This window comes from Taeniopygia guttata, chromosome 2 (genome assembly GCF_048771995.1).
Source record: "Taeniopygia guttata chromosome 2, bTaeGut7.mat, whole genome shotgun sequence".
In the NCBI taxonomy this organism is placed as follows: domain Eukaryota; kingdom Metazoa; phylum Chordata; class Aves; order Passeriformes; family Estrildidae; genus Taeniopygia; species Taeniopygia guttata.
The window spans coordinates 70,772,797-70,789,461 of NC_133026.1; the positions used below are offsets into that span (position 1 = coordinate 70,772,797).

Consider the following 16,665-nt stretch of genomic DNA (forward strand, 5'->3'; position numbering starts at 1 on the left):
CTTCCTCTCAAATACCTTTTACCATCCCAAGATATTTGAAGTCTATGTGGGAACTGACAGTCCTGCAAAGGGTCATGGTTACTACCTCAGTTATCATTCCCTAACTGAAATAAACAGAGGTACTCTGGGTCTGGCACTTTAGTAGTGCTTCAAAAGAGGAGCTAAATACAGGTATATCCTTCTACCCAGACATTTATATTTATAAATCTAGGTAAACAGGAAAGGATACAGAGAGATATGCAATCATTTGAACTCTGACGTGTACACTCACAGTTATCAGTGTTAACAGGTTCTAAAGGTCAGTATTGGTCAGTCCAGAACAGCGATGTTTTCTTTGCTTAGATCAGATCATACTTCTGGCACAGAAACATCAACCACCCACTCAGAGAAATTGAAATTGCTGCCTCTTTTCCAGCTTTGCAACAGTCCTACTCAAAAGCTTTGCAATGCCCATGTTATTCAACAAACCCTCCAACTGGCCCCAAATCATTGGAAAATCTCCCTCCCATGACCAAATTTTCACATTTTTTTCATCAAATAGTGATTCTCTTTAAAATTTAGGTTACTACTGTCAAGACATCATTTCAAGAAATTATTCAAATATCTTTCTATAGAAAGGAATTGTTGGGCTGGAAAACACAGACTGTTTTAATCTCCCCCCAGCACTTACCTCTTAAATATTACCTATTCTGAGAACAAATAATCAAGAGTCTCACATGACAACAAGTTACTCTCGAAAGACATCCCACAACACCCAAACTCACCGCAATTACTCTCTCCATCATTTAGATAACGGTGAATCAAGTTTTCCATCCACAGCTGGTAGCAAATGCAGCGCTTTGTTATGGGGTCACAGTGCCCATGTCCAGAGCATTTTAAAAGACAAGCTAAGAACAGAACCAAACACAGGGGCCGTTGTGTAAATGGACAACTTGTCATACATCCTCTCATTGTTAGACTAGCTTGGTGGCAAGGCATCTGGCTCATAACACTGTGATATGTTTCGAAACTCCCTTTCCTTTGGGGTTACGTGTCAAATAGATCTACAGTTGAGCAGACTGCTGACTGTGTGGAGAAAGAATGCAATCGGAGTGTATTTATAATAGAACAACAACCTTTTCAACCAGTAAATAAAGACAGAATTTACTACACAATCAGTGACTATTTTATCACCAGAGCTTGCTTACTATGTTTGCACTTGAATTGTTGTGTCCTGGTTTTAAATTACAGAAAAGTCATGTCTGTAATACCTAAAGATCATAAAGAGTTGACATTACTAGTGAAACTTAAAATAAACTTAGAAGTTCAAGCATAATTTTGGGCAAAATAAAGAGTTCATTATAGGAAACCCCAGTGGCCTGTGTATATTGCAAAGATTAGAAAACTAGGTGGCAACACAGCTATCATCCATTTTGCCTGATACAGGCAGACAAGAACAAGTTAGATTACAAGCCTATTTAATGAACACTAAAAGCCCTGAAGGAAGCAGAGACATGAAACATATCTATTTTATGGCTATATTAAGTCTTGCACATCTTCTAAGAAAAGGTAGTATGTAAGCTATCCTTATCCTCATTCCATAGGCCTTCCTGATGCAGATCAGATTAATGTGCTTTTGCCTGCTAATACTTTTAAGAGTGACTGTCTACCTACCACAAATCATGAAGCATTTTAAGTATTGTCCTCGACATCATCTTTTGTAAAGCTACACCCACCAAGCCCAGACACCAGACGGCAGACAGAAAAACTTCATGCAGTGTTTACAGGCGCGGTGTTAGCCAAATGTCTGCAAAGCTCTGAGATGGGCAAGCACAATCCAAAACATACCAGCCGTGTCAACTCGCAGGACTTTAAAAAGCAAGAAGTCAGCCTTCTGTTTCAAAAGCTGCACATGCAGAGTCCGTGAGACATCTGATGCCTTGATCACTGTGGAAGGATGCCCGTTCTGCACATAGAACACAACTGCGGTGCTGCAGAAAGAACAGCTAAGGTCAGGACTGCTGTCACAGACCACTTCTGTGGACCACTTCAGCAATCAAGTATAAAGTCACATAGAGTTTAGTCTTGTTTTGCTTCTGGAAAGCCAGCGTCACCACTGATAAAGATTAGGGGACTCTGTCTGTGGAACAGTCAGCTGATCTTCATTTTGAGCTGGGAGCATCAGCAGTTCTCAGGATTCTCAGTTTCACAGAAGACAGAAGAGGATAACAGCAAATATAATTCCATCCTTGGTCTTCCTGAATTTTGCTTTAAGAAGTGTGTATACATTTGCTTTCTCTATTGTCATATAGAGCCTGTCACAAAACATTCTGAAGCAATTTCATTAACTTTATGGAATTGAATTTAATAGGAGAAAAAGGGAAGAAGCAAGGGATCCAGAGAACTTAATGTGGAAGCCCTCCTGCCCTGTCATCCAAAACTTTTAAGTTGGGTGGTGTTGATCTCACCCTGTATCAGGCACTTCACAGAACATTTGAATTTGAAAAGCTGTGATTAAAAATATCATACCTATAAATGGTAGACTTTCCACACTGTGTTTTTAAATATTAAGAAGTTCCCCAAAAGCTAAACAAACATCAAAATGGATTTTAAATTACAAAGTGGTTGACAAAAAGTAATTTAAAGCTAACTCATGTAAACAGTTTCTACCAATCATGCTGAGAAGTTTCTCAGGGTACACACAGCCATCTCTAGCACTCTACACCAAGCAGAGGGAGTATTTCTTCTTCACAGTAAAATATCACATTTAAGAGAATCCACTGTGGTGTCTTCTGTGCAAAAAATATGGATTTTCATCACCAGTTACCTGGGAAAATGTTTACAAAATATTAAGAATATCAAAACCATGGAGAAAAAGTAGAAAAAAAAGGGAAATAAAAATGGTTTGATTAAATAGAGCTGGAATCTTATTTTGAAATACAATACATGCTTCACTGTGAGCAAGTCTGTTTATCTTGCTCCATCCAACATTTGGAAAAAATAGCAGCACTTTATGGAACAAAGACACCGAAATATATATGCATGCACTTTCTTTAAAGGAAAAATAAAAAATCTGTGCAGAAGAAATGGGACTTTTTAAAAACAAAACATGTCACTTCTGAGCCTCTACAGAGTTTACTTCATCAGGTTTCTACCACAGAAGAAATTCACCTTTTAAAGTATATTCTGATGAGAAGTATAGCATTTTTTGTCATCTTAGGAAAGATTATTTTGCAACTAATTATGAGCTGTGAGAGAGGCAAAGTAAATCACAAGTCATTCTGGCACAACAGGATACCTTTGTACCTTATATCTGAGTAGGCTTGTATCTTCTGAACTTTGATATCTGAATCCAAAACATTCAGCAGTACAGCCAACTGTCTCACCAGGGTGTCCTTCTGCTGCTCACTTAGCTGTCCCACTCCAACCTGCAGGATCAGCTCCACCAGACCACTCCTTCTGGGATCTGACAGAAGAAGAACATGCTGTTCCCTCAGAGCCTGGCAAGCATTTCAGTACCAACATGCAGTATTTGAAAGCATTTATTAATACTATAGTTTTCTGCATAAGACCCAAATCACTGATAAGCCAACTCTTTTGTGTTGTTAGAGAAGTACTCAGTTTATTTTGTCACATTCTCTACAAAACAAACCTGGTGGGTCCTAAGATAGTAACCCACCTTATTAATAGAAATAAAGTACTTCAGGGTGCACTTTCAGCATTTACACATTTCCATGCAGAAGAGCAACTTCTGCTCTCCTAAATGCTGCCATCTTAAAGTCAGAGGTAAGCACTATATGAGTCCAATTACCAAGTTCCCTGCTAGTAATCTACTACAGACTACCAACCAGGACAAAGGAGCCAAAGATGGACTCGTATTGTAGCATTCAAGACAGTGAACAAGTCTAAATGAGGATGGTAAATCTGAGAAATATCAGGAACGTTAACCCTGCCTACCCTTACAAACTGAGGTTTCTTTTATATGATGCTTGAACTTCTCTAGGTGCCTCTCAAACAAAACAAACTTCACAGATATCCAATGAGAATCATAATCCAATTACTATGACTACATTGAACAGTAAACTGAGGAACAAAAATAAAATCATTGCCCAAGAGCCATATAAACAAGGTATCTGTGACAGATCCAAGATTTCAGATATTTTCCTGAGATTTCAATTTCCACCATTTGGTTATTTCACCTGCATTTACAACCCCCTGAAATTCTTTGAGAAATTTTTTGGTCTTTTAGGATGAAAGAAGAAAAATAAACAAAGCCACACTTTCAACCATCAAACAGCAGCATTTATACTTAAATTTAATGGTCAGCTCCCATCTCTTCCTATTGGCCAAACTAATTAACAACCAGAAAAAGAAACAGAAACCCTACAGTGAATGAGAAGCAACAAAAGCCTAATGAAAATATTAATTAGTAAGTATAAGTTTTATTTATTTATGGTCCCAACTATGGCAACTGTAGTAGTTAAGAATCCTGATGTGACCTTTTAACACACTTGGGCCTATTCACAAAACAGTAAGAAGGTAGAAAGAGTGAGACCTGCTTGCTCTGTGTTTTAACTTGAGAGATTCTCATCAACATCTGAATAAATAAGTGAAGAGGAGAACAAAGATGTGATATTCACAACATGTCGATGACCTTTTAATTGTCATACCAGGCCGCACTTCCACAGTTGCTGAATCAACATCTGAGTCTCCCTTAGCATCCGTCACTTTCAAGTGGAAAATATAGGTTCCTTCCACAAGATTAGTTAGCTGCAGTACTGCCTCGTGGTCTGAGCCATGGATCACGTCCTGAAACAACAAGGTCCAGAATAGTTACACCCTCAGAGAAAGATATTATTTGCAGGTTTCATTATCAAGTCAGCTATCTGGTATGATGCTCTGTGTTCTTGCTTTGACTTTTGAGCTACCCACAGTTTATAGCAGAGTAATAAAATTTGGAAGCGACAGTTAATGAGGTTGTCTACACACTATGGATATTTTCATTAAAAATACCCAAAGAGAGAACAGCTGACAATCTGAAGAACTCATCTTCTTGAAAATCCACGACAGTTACATTATTATTTCTCAATTTTATTCTGGTATCCTTAGTTCCGCTTTCTTAACTCCTAATTTCTTCTCCTTGGAGTTCATGCATTTTCAACTATCAACTCTGCCAGCTATATTTAAGCTAAATGTCTTCAATTCTTACACCCTCATGTGAATTGCTTCTAGAAGTTTTTTATGACTTTGCTTTTTCTCCTTTCCTAGTACTTTCTGATTTACAACTATCTTCCTGAGACCAAAAGAGCTGTCCACAACACTTTCTGCAAATAGAGGAAAAGATTACCCCAGTGTTATAAGCTGACACAAATCGTCAGGTATTTCTGCTGTCTGCCCCACTCAGAGAGCAGAATCCCTTTCCTTAATGCCCTCAGCTAATCATCTGCCAGGGGAAGGTGCCTACACATATAATGCCAAACACCTTTTTTAACTTAAAATTTACCTCATATGCTACCAGGCAGGATTCCTTAATCTTTATTGGTACTTGCTCTCAGACCTTCCTCCTTTGGAAAATCTGGATTTCAGATTTTTTTTCTCTCAAACACGTTATCTTCATGCTATCATCAATTACTCTGCATTGCTGCAGTCCTTAGTTACTATATTCTCTAGCTGTACTGAAAATATTACCAGCCTCTTGAACCACATCATTACTGAGAGCAGGGGAGACAAACCAGAAACAGGCACCACACCTGACAGCATCTCATGGGTCATACCTGCTCTCCCTGCTGCAGTTACATGCAAAACAAATTACATTACAATCTTCAAGAAACTTACCCCAGCTGCTGGGCTTTGACCATCCCGAATCCACAAATATGACACAATCCCCTGGTCATCAGCAGACCCTGAGCCATCCAAGGTAACAGAGTTGTTTGGAAGCACTAAAACATGCTTCCCACCAGCATGTGCCTGGGGTGGACTGTTGTTTTCTAGCCATAAAGATAGTGGAGAAGGATTTCTTTCAAAACATGTCACATGGCATTGCCAATACACCCACACTGCAATTCTTTACCTGATGATTACAGACAATAACAACAGAATCTCATGTCAAAGCTACAGGGAAAGGATGAGTTGGTATACAAAATCTGTCTCTGAGCATATTGCAGTTGAGGAGAAAGATCTTTTTCAAAAAGCATTGTGGGATATTCCATTTATAGTCTTACAATAACTTAAACATCAGATCTTCTCAGTTAAGCAAAAAGATTTTCTGCCTACTTAGGAACACAGCCCAGCGTGAGATCACCATGCTGGGACCTCTTCATCTGGAAAATCAGTTATTAGCCAATAGAAGCTTGTGCAAGATTTTTTGATCTTCAAATGCCTGAATTTCGGCAAAACACAAACAAAAAACTTAAGAGTAAATCTGATTCCCAAATGTTTTTTGATCACCACTAGCAGTGAAACTAAGGCATGCATTGGTCATATGGTGAAAAAAAAGCCAAAGAAAGATGAACATGTTCTCTTTCCAGAAACCAGACATCACTGATTTTTTTCAGAGCACAGTAAGTAAGCCAGGGCTCATGGAGGCTGTGGGGCTGAGTGAAATACCTCGCTGTACACAAATAGTTGGACATAAATAATTCAATCCTGGGCAGATATCAAGGGTGTTGGCTGTTAACAGCATAGGTTTGTGTCTCTTCCATGTAAAACCAATTGACTAAACTTGGTTATAGGAAAATTGTGTATTTTTAATATCAAACCTGTGACTGTAGACAGAACTTAATGTGGCTACACTTCACAGCACAAACAAGACTATGGACACATTTGGGAAGAGCTGTTGCCACACACTTCTAACTGAACACTAACTGAAACTCTGAAACAGTTCAAGCAATGATGCACATGAGTAAAACAAAGCCTAACTTCTTCTCCAAGATGCACATGGGTCACGACAATCCCAATCCCAAGTACAAGTTGAGCAGAGACTGGATTGAGAGTAGTCAGCATAATGCCTCTAAGCCTTGAAGAGAAGGACTTGGGGTATTGACTGAGCTCAGCATGACCCAGCAACGTGCACTTGCAGTCCAGAAAGCCAACTGCATTCCTGGGCCTGCTGAAGTCAACACATCCCAGGAAGTGTCCAAGGTCAGACTGGATGGGGCTTTGAGATACCTGGTCTAGTAGAAGGTGTCTCAGCCTTTGGAACAAGCTGGTTTTCATGGTCCCTCCAAACCCAAACTACTATGATTATCCTAAAGCCTCTACTACAGCATGCATGTGGGGAAAAAAACCCCAAAAAACGTAAAATACCTCACACTACAGCAACTGTTTCTCTGTATAATTAAAAAACACCAACCCAAATGAAAACCTACCACAACAACACACCACCAAAAAAAAAAAAAAAACCAACAAAAAATACCACAAAAACCCCACAAAAACAAATAACTCAGATCTTTTAATAATAATTTTTGAAGTGGAACTTAAAAACTGAGACATCTTGTCTTGGATGTTACTTTAAAATCCACAGTAAAACTGCTTTTCTGCCCAAAGCTTAATTTCAAAGATAACATAAAAACATATCTTCCTAATGATGTAGACATACAATTTTCAAAAATATTATTTTGAAGCATGTTTATTACAACTAATTTCGCATATACCGAACATTGCAACAGCTTGCATCAAAGGAAATTAATTCTGCCAGTCACTCACAATACTATTTTAATACAAAAGAGCAGTTTTCTTAAACACATTTTAAATATAACATCCAATATGTTACACCTTTCCGTTCTACTTTCCTTCACATTCCATCAGCAACTGAATGAAGTGCCCAGTTGCCCACTATGCCCTAAGAAGCAGCAGCCAGGCTTACCTTCCTTCACAGTAATGGAGAGCACAGATGCACTGCTCAAGCCTTGCTGGTCTTTCACAGTCAGCCTGAAGTGATAGGTACCAACCTGGAGACCAGTCACAGTTGCTATTGCCTTGTCAGTGTTTTCCATCTGTACAGAGCTTGGCCCACTGAAACAAAACATCTCACAAAAATAATTGTGCCCAGGCAGCCAAACTGTGATTCAACAGCATTGCTCAGGCCTTTTGATTTTATGTGTTATAGTTCTACTACTGCTGTAATGGTGGCTAAAGAACTACATAAGTTTAGTTCAGAGAATTCATTAATGCCTTTTTTGAAGACATTCAAAGCGCCCAAGCACACATCCCGACCTATCAGAAGAATAGAAAAACCCCCCAGAAGTTCAACCTCACCACGGTTCTATTTCATGAGAGCATGAAAATAGAACAATAATTAATAGCTATTTCATGCAAATTAAATTGCTCTAAGAGCCACTCACAACCTGCACAGGCTGCCAGCAGACCTCTTCCTGTACCAGGTATGACAGCTGCATGAGCTAAAATACCTTGCCTTTTTATTAAAGATCAGTTAGGTTTGCACATAAACATAGAAGTATAAGCTTTTGTAAAATATTTTCCATCATCGTTCATGAGTGATTTAGTCACCCATTACTGGAAGTTCAAGACAAAGTGACTGATACTTTACTATTCAATAAACAAGTGACTGAGAAACCCTAGTTCTAAGCACAAATGGAAAAACTTTGTATATTACAGGATGCAACCCAAGCCTGCTACTTGCTTTTTAACAGGAGACATAGAAATCCCTGTCATTTTTTCTTAATTTTATAAAACTAGGCCTCAAAATTAAACATTGCAGAAGATAGACAGAGACTGCCTGAGCTTTTCAAGTTCAACTTAAAATGGCTATTTCTTACGCTATTACTACCCACGTGGGATTGTCCTGAAAGCAATTTTCAAACATAATTCCCGATTCATCATTCAACATGATTGGATAAGAGGCTCTAGACTCAATCATTTTCACTTTGTTCTCCATTTCACTGAGGATTAGTAAAATCTTTGGATACCTGATATTTTCCCAATGATAGAAGACAATGCCTTGGTCATCTTGGCTTTTGCTTCCATCCAGTGTAGTACTTTCTACTGGGAAGGTCAATTCCTTGTCAGGGCCAGCCACCGCTACTGGAGGACTGTTATTTTCTGCAAAATTAGTATTTAGTGTATGACATTTTCTAGGTAGTCACTGGCAAGTCTTGCCAATCAGATTTTACACAGGGTATTTTAGCAAAATTTCGACATATTGGCACAAAAGGTACAAACCACAAGTATAACATGTGCAAGCCATCAGGTGGGAGAGGTCAGCTCTGCAGCAAGCCAAATCCCATAGCAAGTGGGATCCCAAATCCAACTGCAAGTACTTCCCTTTTTCAATTGTCCTATCTAAAGGCATAGTCACATTCCCAAAAATCTTGCTGCATGCTCAATGCATTACATGAAATGTCATGAAACATGAGTGGTGGGGTATCCTCCTGGTTCAACCAGTCCATCCTCTTTAAAACATCCCACACAAATATGATTCTTTGCCCTCAGAAAAGATCCTGACTCATTCTGTCTGCTGCACAAGGCCACTAAGCTAATATCAATATACAGCCTTTGAGAATTTAGTGCAGAAACATAACCTGTTACTGTGTTTTCAGCCTCTGCTTTTGTGACGTCGTAAAACTGGCAACGCTACCATTTTCCTGATTATCTATTTACCCTTGAGCCTGACTTCAGACATCTTTCTAACTCCACACTATAACAGGTCATAAAAGGCACCACCACACACCACAGTCTCAATTCATGTTCTTGTTTCTGCAGTGAATGACTACTGTAAAGTTGCCCGAGAAGGGATCTCTACGAAAGATGCATATTAAGCGGCAACAGAAGATAAAAGATTTCCCCATGGTGGAATGTGAGACCTGCACAGGGGCAGAAAAGGCTACTGTGGATGTAAAAGGCAAACATACTGTGAAAAAAAAGGCATTTAAAAAAAACCAAACACGAGGTCCAGATTATTTGAGCTTATTCATCATTTGGCTCTCAAACCTAAATGCACATTTGAAAGACGCAGCTTTTGAAAAGTCCTTGGTCAACACTTTTTCCTAGGAAGCACAATGCAATTTGTTTAAGTGAATTCAAATCACACAAGCACTCTTGCAGGATAATTGCAAAACAATTAGAAAACTGAACAAAATGCTGATTGATACTCTGAGCAGCTTTCAAAACAGACTCTGTAGGACATTAAACTCAAGAGCAACAATTTGGGTTTTAGAAGCATATTCAAACAGATCTCTGTTGCCTTACATAACCAAGCTGGTGTGACCCTCAGGCTCACCACCTGGATTTTGTCTGATTCAGCATTTGATTCTACACTTAACTGCCTGCTTTGACAGAAAATGGAGGTGGACAAGTCCCTGACCCAGGGGTACCAGGCACTGGGGCTGCCATATCAGTGGTACAACGTGGGGAGAGGAGGTGTTGGAGAGCGGCACCAAGGCAGCAGGCTGGGCCAGCCCTGAGGGACCCAGATGTGCCTGCACTGACTTACCGGGCTGCACGATCAATGTCACCTCGGCTGTGGAGCGCTGCCGCGCAGAGTCTGTCACAGTCAGCTGGAACGTGTAATCTCCTTCCTGCATTGCGGAGAGCTGCAGGTATGGTGTCCGCACTCCCTTCGCAGCATCAGCAAGGACAGAGCACCAGATAAAACAGAAAGGGTTGTGGGAAATGAAAGGTCTTACAGAGCAAATGTAAGGAAAAATAAATGCTTGAAGTCATAAATACAGTGTTTGAGCAAGGAATTTATGCACCTTGCAGATAAAGAGGAGGCTTAAAATCAGGCAGAGGTAATGTGTTCACTATTGCAACTGTCCCTACCAACCCAGAGAAATAGCTATAGGCAATAAATCCTACTTTCTTTTGTTGGTATAACCACTGCATACACCGTATCTTCATAACAATAACTGTGAAACACATGGAAGACTACCATTCTTCATTAGGAAATTAAACACTGATGAAAATTCCTACCACTTATTCCATTTCATTAGGGATATTTTAAAAACAAACAACATGACATCATTTAGTACTTGTAAAAACTGTTAAATGCAAAACCAAGCTTGACTTGAGCAAATAGGGTTATGGAAAAAAAGCTCCATATTAAACAAGACAACTCTGTCCTGAATTTACTCTTCCAGCAGTATTTGCTGATACCTATAGAAGTCATAAAATGACTGGGCCCAACCATAGGTCCTTTTACTAATAAAATGAACATCTGTGGCATCTCTCATATGAGGAATACCAAATCATAACGCAAATAGGTTTGGCTTTCTTTTTTCTTTTGGATAAAGATGACAATAATAGACTTTGATAAACTATTAACTAACCAGCACAGGTACTTGTTACATTCACTCTAACAGTGGATATCACATAATACACCACAGACCAGCATCCTCTGGAGTGGTCAAAAGAAGGGCCATGAAGATGAGTCAGAGGGCTGGACATCTCTCCAAAAAAAGGCTGAGAAAGTTGGGGCTGTTCAGCTTGAAGAAAAAAGAAGGCTCTGGAGAGACCTCATTGCAGTCTTCCAGTACCTAAAGGGGGCTTATAAAAGGAGAGAGAGGGACATTTATATGGACAGACAGTGACAGGACAAGAGGGGATAATTTCCAAATGAAAGAGTGCAGGCTTACATTAGATATTAGAAGAAATTATTTACTTAGAATATGGTGAAGCACCACACAGGTTGCACAGAGAAGCTGTGGATACTCCATCACTGGAACTGTTTAAGGCCAAATTGGATGGGACCTGAACAATCTGGGCTAGTGAGTGACATCCCTGCCCATGACAAGGTGTTGGAACAAAGTGATCTTCAATGTCCCTTCCAACCCAAACCATTCTATGATTCTATGATACTCAGCTTCAGACACATGAAAAAGATTACTAGTCTGTTGAAAAGAAACTGTAACATACTTGCATTTCCACATTAAATACCCAGTGAATCTATTGGATAGCTCGAGCAGTCATTCCCTTCCTTCAGAAAGGTTGCTTTAAGATTGAACAGCTCTCAAAAACTACAAGTTCAGTTTGCTTGGGTGCTTCTGGAAAGTTTTTGTCTTGGTGAATGATCAGAAGAAGTCATTATGCTGTAAGTCCTTCCATAATTTTTAATTTCCTCTACAGTGTAGTCTTGCATTATTAACATTATTTCTTCCCTACATATATCTACAGTGATCTCTTTTCAGTTCTGAAGGTCTAAAGCATTTGCCAACATGGCAGAAATCAAGTCTTATAAAAAATGGCTCCTGAGTTTCAGCTGGATTCATTACATTCATTATCTCAACTGCGTATAGATCTGGAAGAATCTCCAACTTAGTGAATGCAAGTCCAATGAAAATATTTATTAACTTTGAAGATTAAAAAAAAAAACCAAACAAAACAACAACAACAAAAACAGTCATGAAAATAAGAGAATAAATTCTGTAAGCCCTCATTGGAAACCCAGGTTTTAGTGAGCATAAAAATCCACCACAGAACATGGCTGCATAAACACTGCCAAAAGGTCTTCTCATCTTTCACTCAGAAAATTCAGTTTCTATTTGAGTTCTACTCTCTCCAGAAGAAAGTGTTTCAAGAAAACTCTAACTATTCCCATATTCTCCTATAAGCAGTTTTCAGCCTGCCCAGAGCCTCAAAAGATGGGAGTCTGTGAAACAGCTTCCAGGATTCAAGGACAGACAATGTGATCTTAAAGTCTTTCCAGACCACCAGGGAACAAGCAAGTTTGTTTGGCCCCAAAGAATTAAAAAAAAAAAAAAAAAAGAAAAAGAAAAGAAATTAAAAGTTGTATCTAAAATAAGAGCTGAATACATGTGAGAGAAAACAAAAAACATCACTCTAGGCATTTCAGTGCTTCTGAGCAGTTAGGTATGTTTTTGCTCATGTTAGAGGCAAAGATAAGAGAGCTTTTCAATCCTATGAAAGGAGAAATACACATACCTGCATTGCTACAACCTTGCCTTTGCTTTTGGGACTAAGTGACCACTCATAGCTGACAATTTCATGGTCATCACTGCTCTGGTTTCCATTCAGTGTGATGAAGTTCTGGGGCAAAGTAACTGCCTGATTTGGTCCTGCATTAGCAATAGGTGGATAATCCACTGGCTTGTTGACAGTCAGAGATGCAATGGTGGAGTTGGCTGCTCCATCTGAATCAATCACTGTGAGTCTACAACAGGAAAAACAGTATCTGTTAAGATGAACTTCTGCAATCTTCTAAATTGAAAAAATAATCTTTTTCTGGCACTTTTCAAACACCACCCAAACAAAAGCCACTGATTATATGATATGAACTTCTGCTTCAGAAACACATATTCCTCAACTAAGGCAGGAAAGAAATTAGGAAAACTTTAAAAGACAACTTTCAACTATTAACAAAAAAATCCCTAGATATTCTGAATTCCTTTACCTGCTGTCAATGGCAACTTCACCGTTCACTACAAACTCTTTTAGAAATGTACTCAGTAAAAAAACAAGGATTTTATTAATCACCCATAATGAAACAGTACAGAGAAACATATAAAACTACTCTGGATGTTCAGAAGCTCTGCTTATAGAACAGCAGACCCTCACTTCTTATTTCTTTGTGGCACATCATTACTATTTTTAATGGAGCTTAATATTAATGTCAAGTTACAAAACGAAAAATGTACAGGGTTTTAGGCCTCTCAGAAGCACAAAATAATCTAAAAATGAGATTACTGCAGGCACTGCAAAGGTGACCAAGTAATCTGTAATCCATTTCTGTTATGAAAACTGCATACAGCTGACCACATGGAAGGGAACATGAGCAGGAACAAAACTAGCGCTCATTACCTCAGACATTAGGGAACACATACATTTTGCAATGGGTCCACATCCATGTGTATCAAAGGCATTGGATTTTTTTGACCAGCTAATTTCTTGTAATCTTCAACACACTTCTCTACTGTTCAGGTAAGTCAGCCTCCTTCAAAGGTGCAGAGATGCAACAACTGACTTCTTAATTCCCTAGGGTTTGGAACACACTTAGAAGCATTGCTTGTAAGCCAGACTCTGCCCTTTTTAACATGGAAAAAAATTAACATTCATCTCTGCTACTGTCCGATATGGAACAATTCCAGTAAAAAATACAGAATTAAGAAGCAGAAGCTGTAAAACTTTTAGTGACTTATGCTAAGCACCACAGTTAATGTATAACTATGCTGGCTTCAACAATCTGTGATGATACATAAATAGATTTACTGACAGGCAACCCACTGACAGCCAAAGAACCCAAGCTGGGTCAGGGGGAAGTCTGCCTCTGTATAGACTGGGCTTTAAGTTAAACAGTTCAGAAAAAGGACTGATTTTTACTAAAGCGCCTTGAACCACAAACATTGCTTCCACTATCTGGGCAGCCCCCAGTTTCAGCAATGCATAAATGGAGGAAACCAGGAGCAAGGCAAATACTTTTATAAAGAACAGAATGACTTTTAGTAAAATCAGAGCATAACAATGTCTTGTGAGGACCAGTCTGCCAGTATTATCCTGTCTGCCACCACCCTGCAGAGGATGACTTTCACAGCCTGACTCATAGTTTAACTCAGGGCACTAGCCAGCTTCTAGGCTAGGAAACAAAATAGTCTGTCACAGTTGTTATTGCTGGAAGTGGGGACATAATTAGATACCTTCTTTTCTGTAATTTTGAGTTATAAAGGATCACTGCGACCATTTTTTGATAAAACCACTCCTTATGTTTATCCACTGTGCAAAATAAAGAATAACAGTATGCAGAAGAAAATTAAATTCTTTTGAGGAGATACGTGTGAGCACAGAAAAAAATGAACATTTAGCTGATGTCACAGATAAGCCCCCAGGAAAATCATCATGCAGGTACCTGAATGTGTAGTTTCCAGGAACAAGGTTAGACAAGTGCAAGACAGGTGTGTCAGCAGATGCCTTCTGCTCTCGCAAGGGACCTTTAATTTCCTCCCAGTGATAACTCACTATCTTCACATCATCTATGCTTTCTACATTCATTAAAGAACATCACATCAGTTTCTTGTAGCAATTACTGGAATGAATATTTAAGTCATTCATACGCTCATCCCTAACTGGTTTTCTACAATTGTTTCTACAAGTATAATTGAACAAGCTTCATTAACTACAAAGTCATACCAAGTTACCTTTGGTACGATTTATTGAAACAATTCTTCACACACATGAATGAAAAAAAATATTATCAGTCTCAGACTCTACACATTCTGATTTGTCTACACTCAGAAATTATGAATGTAGGTAGAACACCTCATCATACCCTATCTGACAGCTCTCTACTATGGCCCCAGTTGTACTGGCACAGAGGTTCTCTAGGCACCACAGGAAGAAGCCGTAAGAATAGCTGCTGTCAGGATGCAGCAGTCTGACACACTGCATCTCAATCTCCACGTGGAAGGTTGTGTTTTATAATTTTTTAATTTATTAAAATAATTTATAACTGGACACATATTCCTCCAAAAAATCATTATTCAAGGAACTTCTGAGAAGAGTGAGAATAAGAAATTTAACTTGTAATTGACAACCAATAATGTTGTAACTGTATATTAAAATATAGGATATAAGCACAGGATGGTCCAGTACATACGACTGCCATCAATGAAGGTAGAAGTTGTAGGCAAGGAAACTTCTTGCACTTTGGGTGAAGCAACAGCAACAGGTGGCTGGTTAATTCTGACTGCTGTGAGAAAGATACGGGAGGAAGAAAAAAAGGGGAAGAAAAAAAATATTAGTGAAAGCCCAGGCAAAACTAATGTTAAGTCTACAGATCAATAGTCCCCAGTGATTAAATCTAGGACACACAGCTTTGCAGCACCTGCTGTCCTTTTTGGACAAGGCAAAGAGGTTACTGATGACCAGTGTGCTGACACAGCAGTGTTCCACTGCAGTGCTCCTACCTGGTGTTATTCAGATCAGAGCCCTGCACTGTAACCTGTAGATGGAGCTGGATCAGCACGTGATTGCTGTCCCTAGCTGGAGAACAGCACTAGGAAAGGCAGCATGATGATATCTCAGGCTTTGCCTGAGGAGGGGGAAAGACTAGAGAGTACTTAAACACAGTGAGTAGGACCCTTAGTTCTACTTTCTTAAAAGCCCTTAAGAGACTCCAAGATATGAAACACATCACCAAAACTGGACTGCCAGATGTCCTTGACAAACAGTAACTGAGTGACTGTTTGATAAGTAAGCTGTACTTGTGTCAAAAAAATTAATTATATCAGTCAACTGATTTACCTGGTTTGACTGTGACATTTACAAAACCTTCACCAAAGGCATTTTCACCAGAAACTGTCACTTTGAAGGCATATAGTCCCACTGATAACTGAGACAAACACAGAAAAAAAATAGGGTTACATATTGAATTATACTTAATATGAAGTATTATTATACTTAATAAGAAATATGCTTAAATCTGACAATCATATCACAAAAGAATAAATTTGGATGTCTGAATCCTCAAATTACTTTTAAAAACACATACATAAAAAGCCACTAGTCACTGCCTGGAAGTGGGGAAAATGAAGCAAACACTGAGGAATTTTTACTTTATCTTAGAAAATTATTAGAGCACTCTAAGATACTGGCATAACTTTGGTGACACAAACAAGTGAAGAGATGCAGTATGGCTTGAAGCTGTTTGAACTCCTTGGATCAAGGTGCTCTTCCCCACAAGGTTACAATTCTGTAAAAGGACCACACAAACATAATTAG

General features: G+C 38.9%; 1 protein-coding gene across 15 annotated transcripts in view; it reads right to left on the reverse strand.

Moving 5' to 3' along the window:
* Positions 1 to 16,665, reverse strand: part of KIAA0319 (KIAA0319 ortholog) — a 57,998-nt gene that overhangs the window by 7,621 nt on the left and 33,712 nt on the right. For 14 of the 15 annotated variants that reach the window (XM_032746873.3, XM_030265581.4, XM_072924183.1 and 11 more), the window contains 12 exons: positions 16,189 to 16,276; positions 15,542 to 15,634; positions 14,795 to 14,927; positions 12,877 to 13,105; positions 10,430 to 10,553; positions 8,907 to 9,039; positions 7,844 to 7,992; positions 5,815 to 5,966; positions 4,650 to 4,788; positions 3,286 to 3,445; positions 1,828 to 1,970; positions 765 to 887 (listed from right to left, as the gene is read on the reverse strand). In XM_032746873.3, coding sequence (XP_032602764.3) covers positions 765 to 887; positions 1,828 to 1,970; positions 3,286 to 3,445; positions 4,650 to 4,788; positions 5,815 to 5,966; positions 7,844 to 7,992; positions 8,907 to 9,039; positions 10,430 to 10,553; positions 12,877 to 13,105; positions 14,795 to 14,927; positions 15,542 to 15,634; positions 16,189 to 16,276 — 1,666 coding nt within the window. The other variant, XM_032746874.3, reaches the window with a different exon arrangement.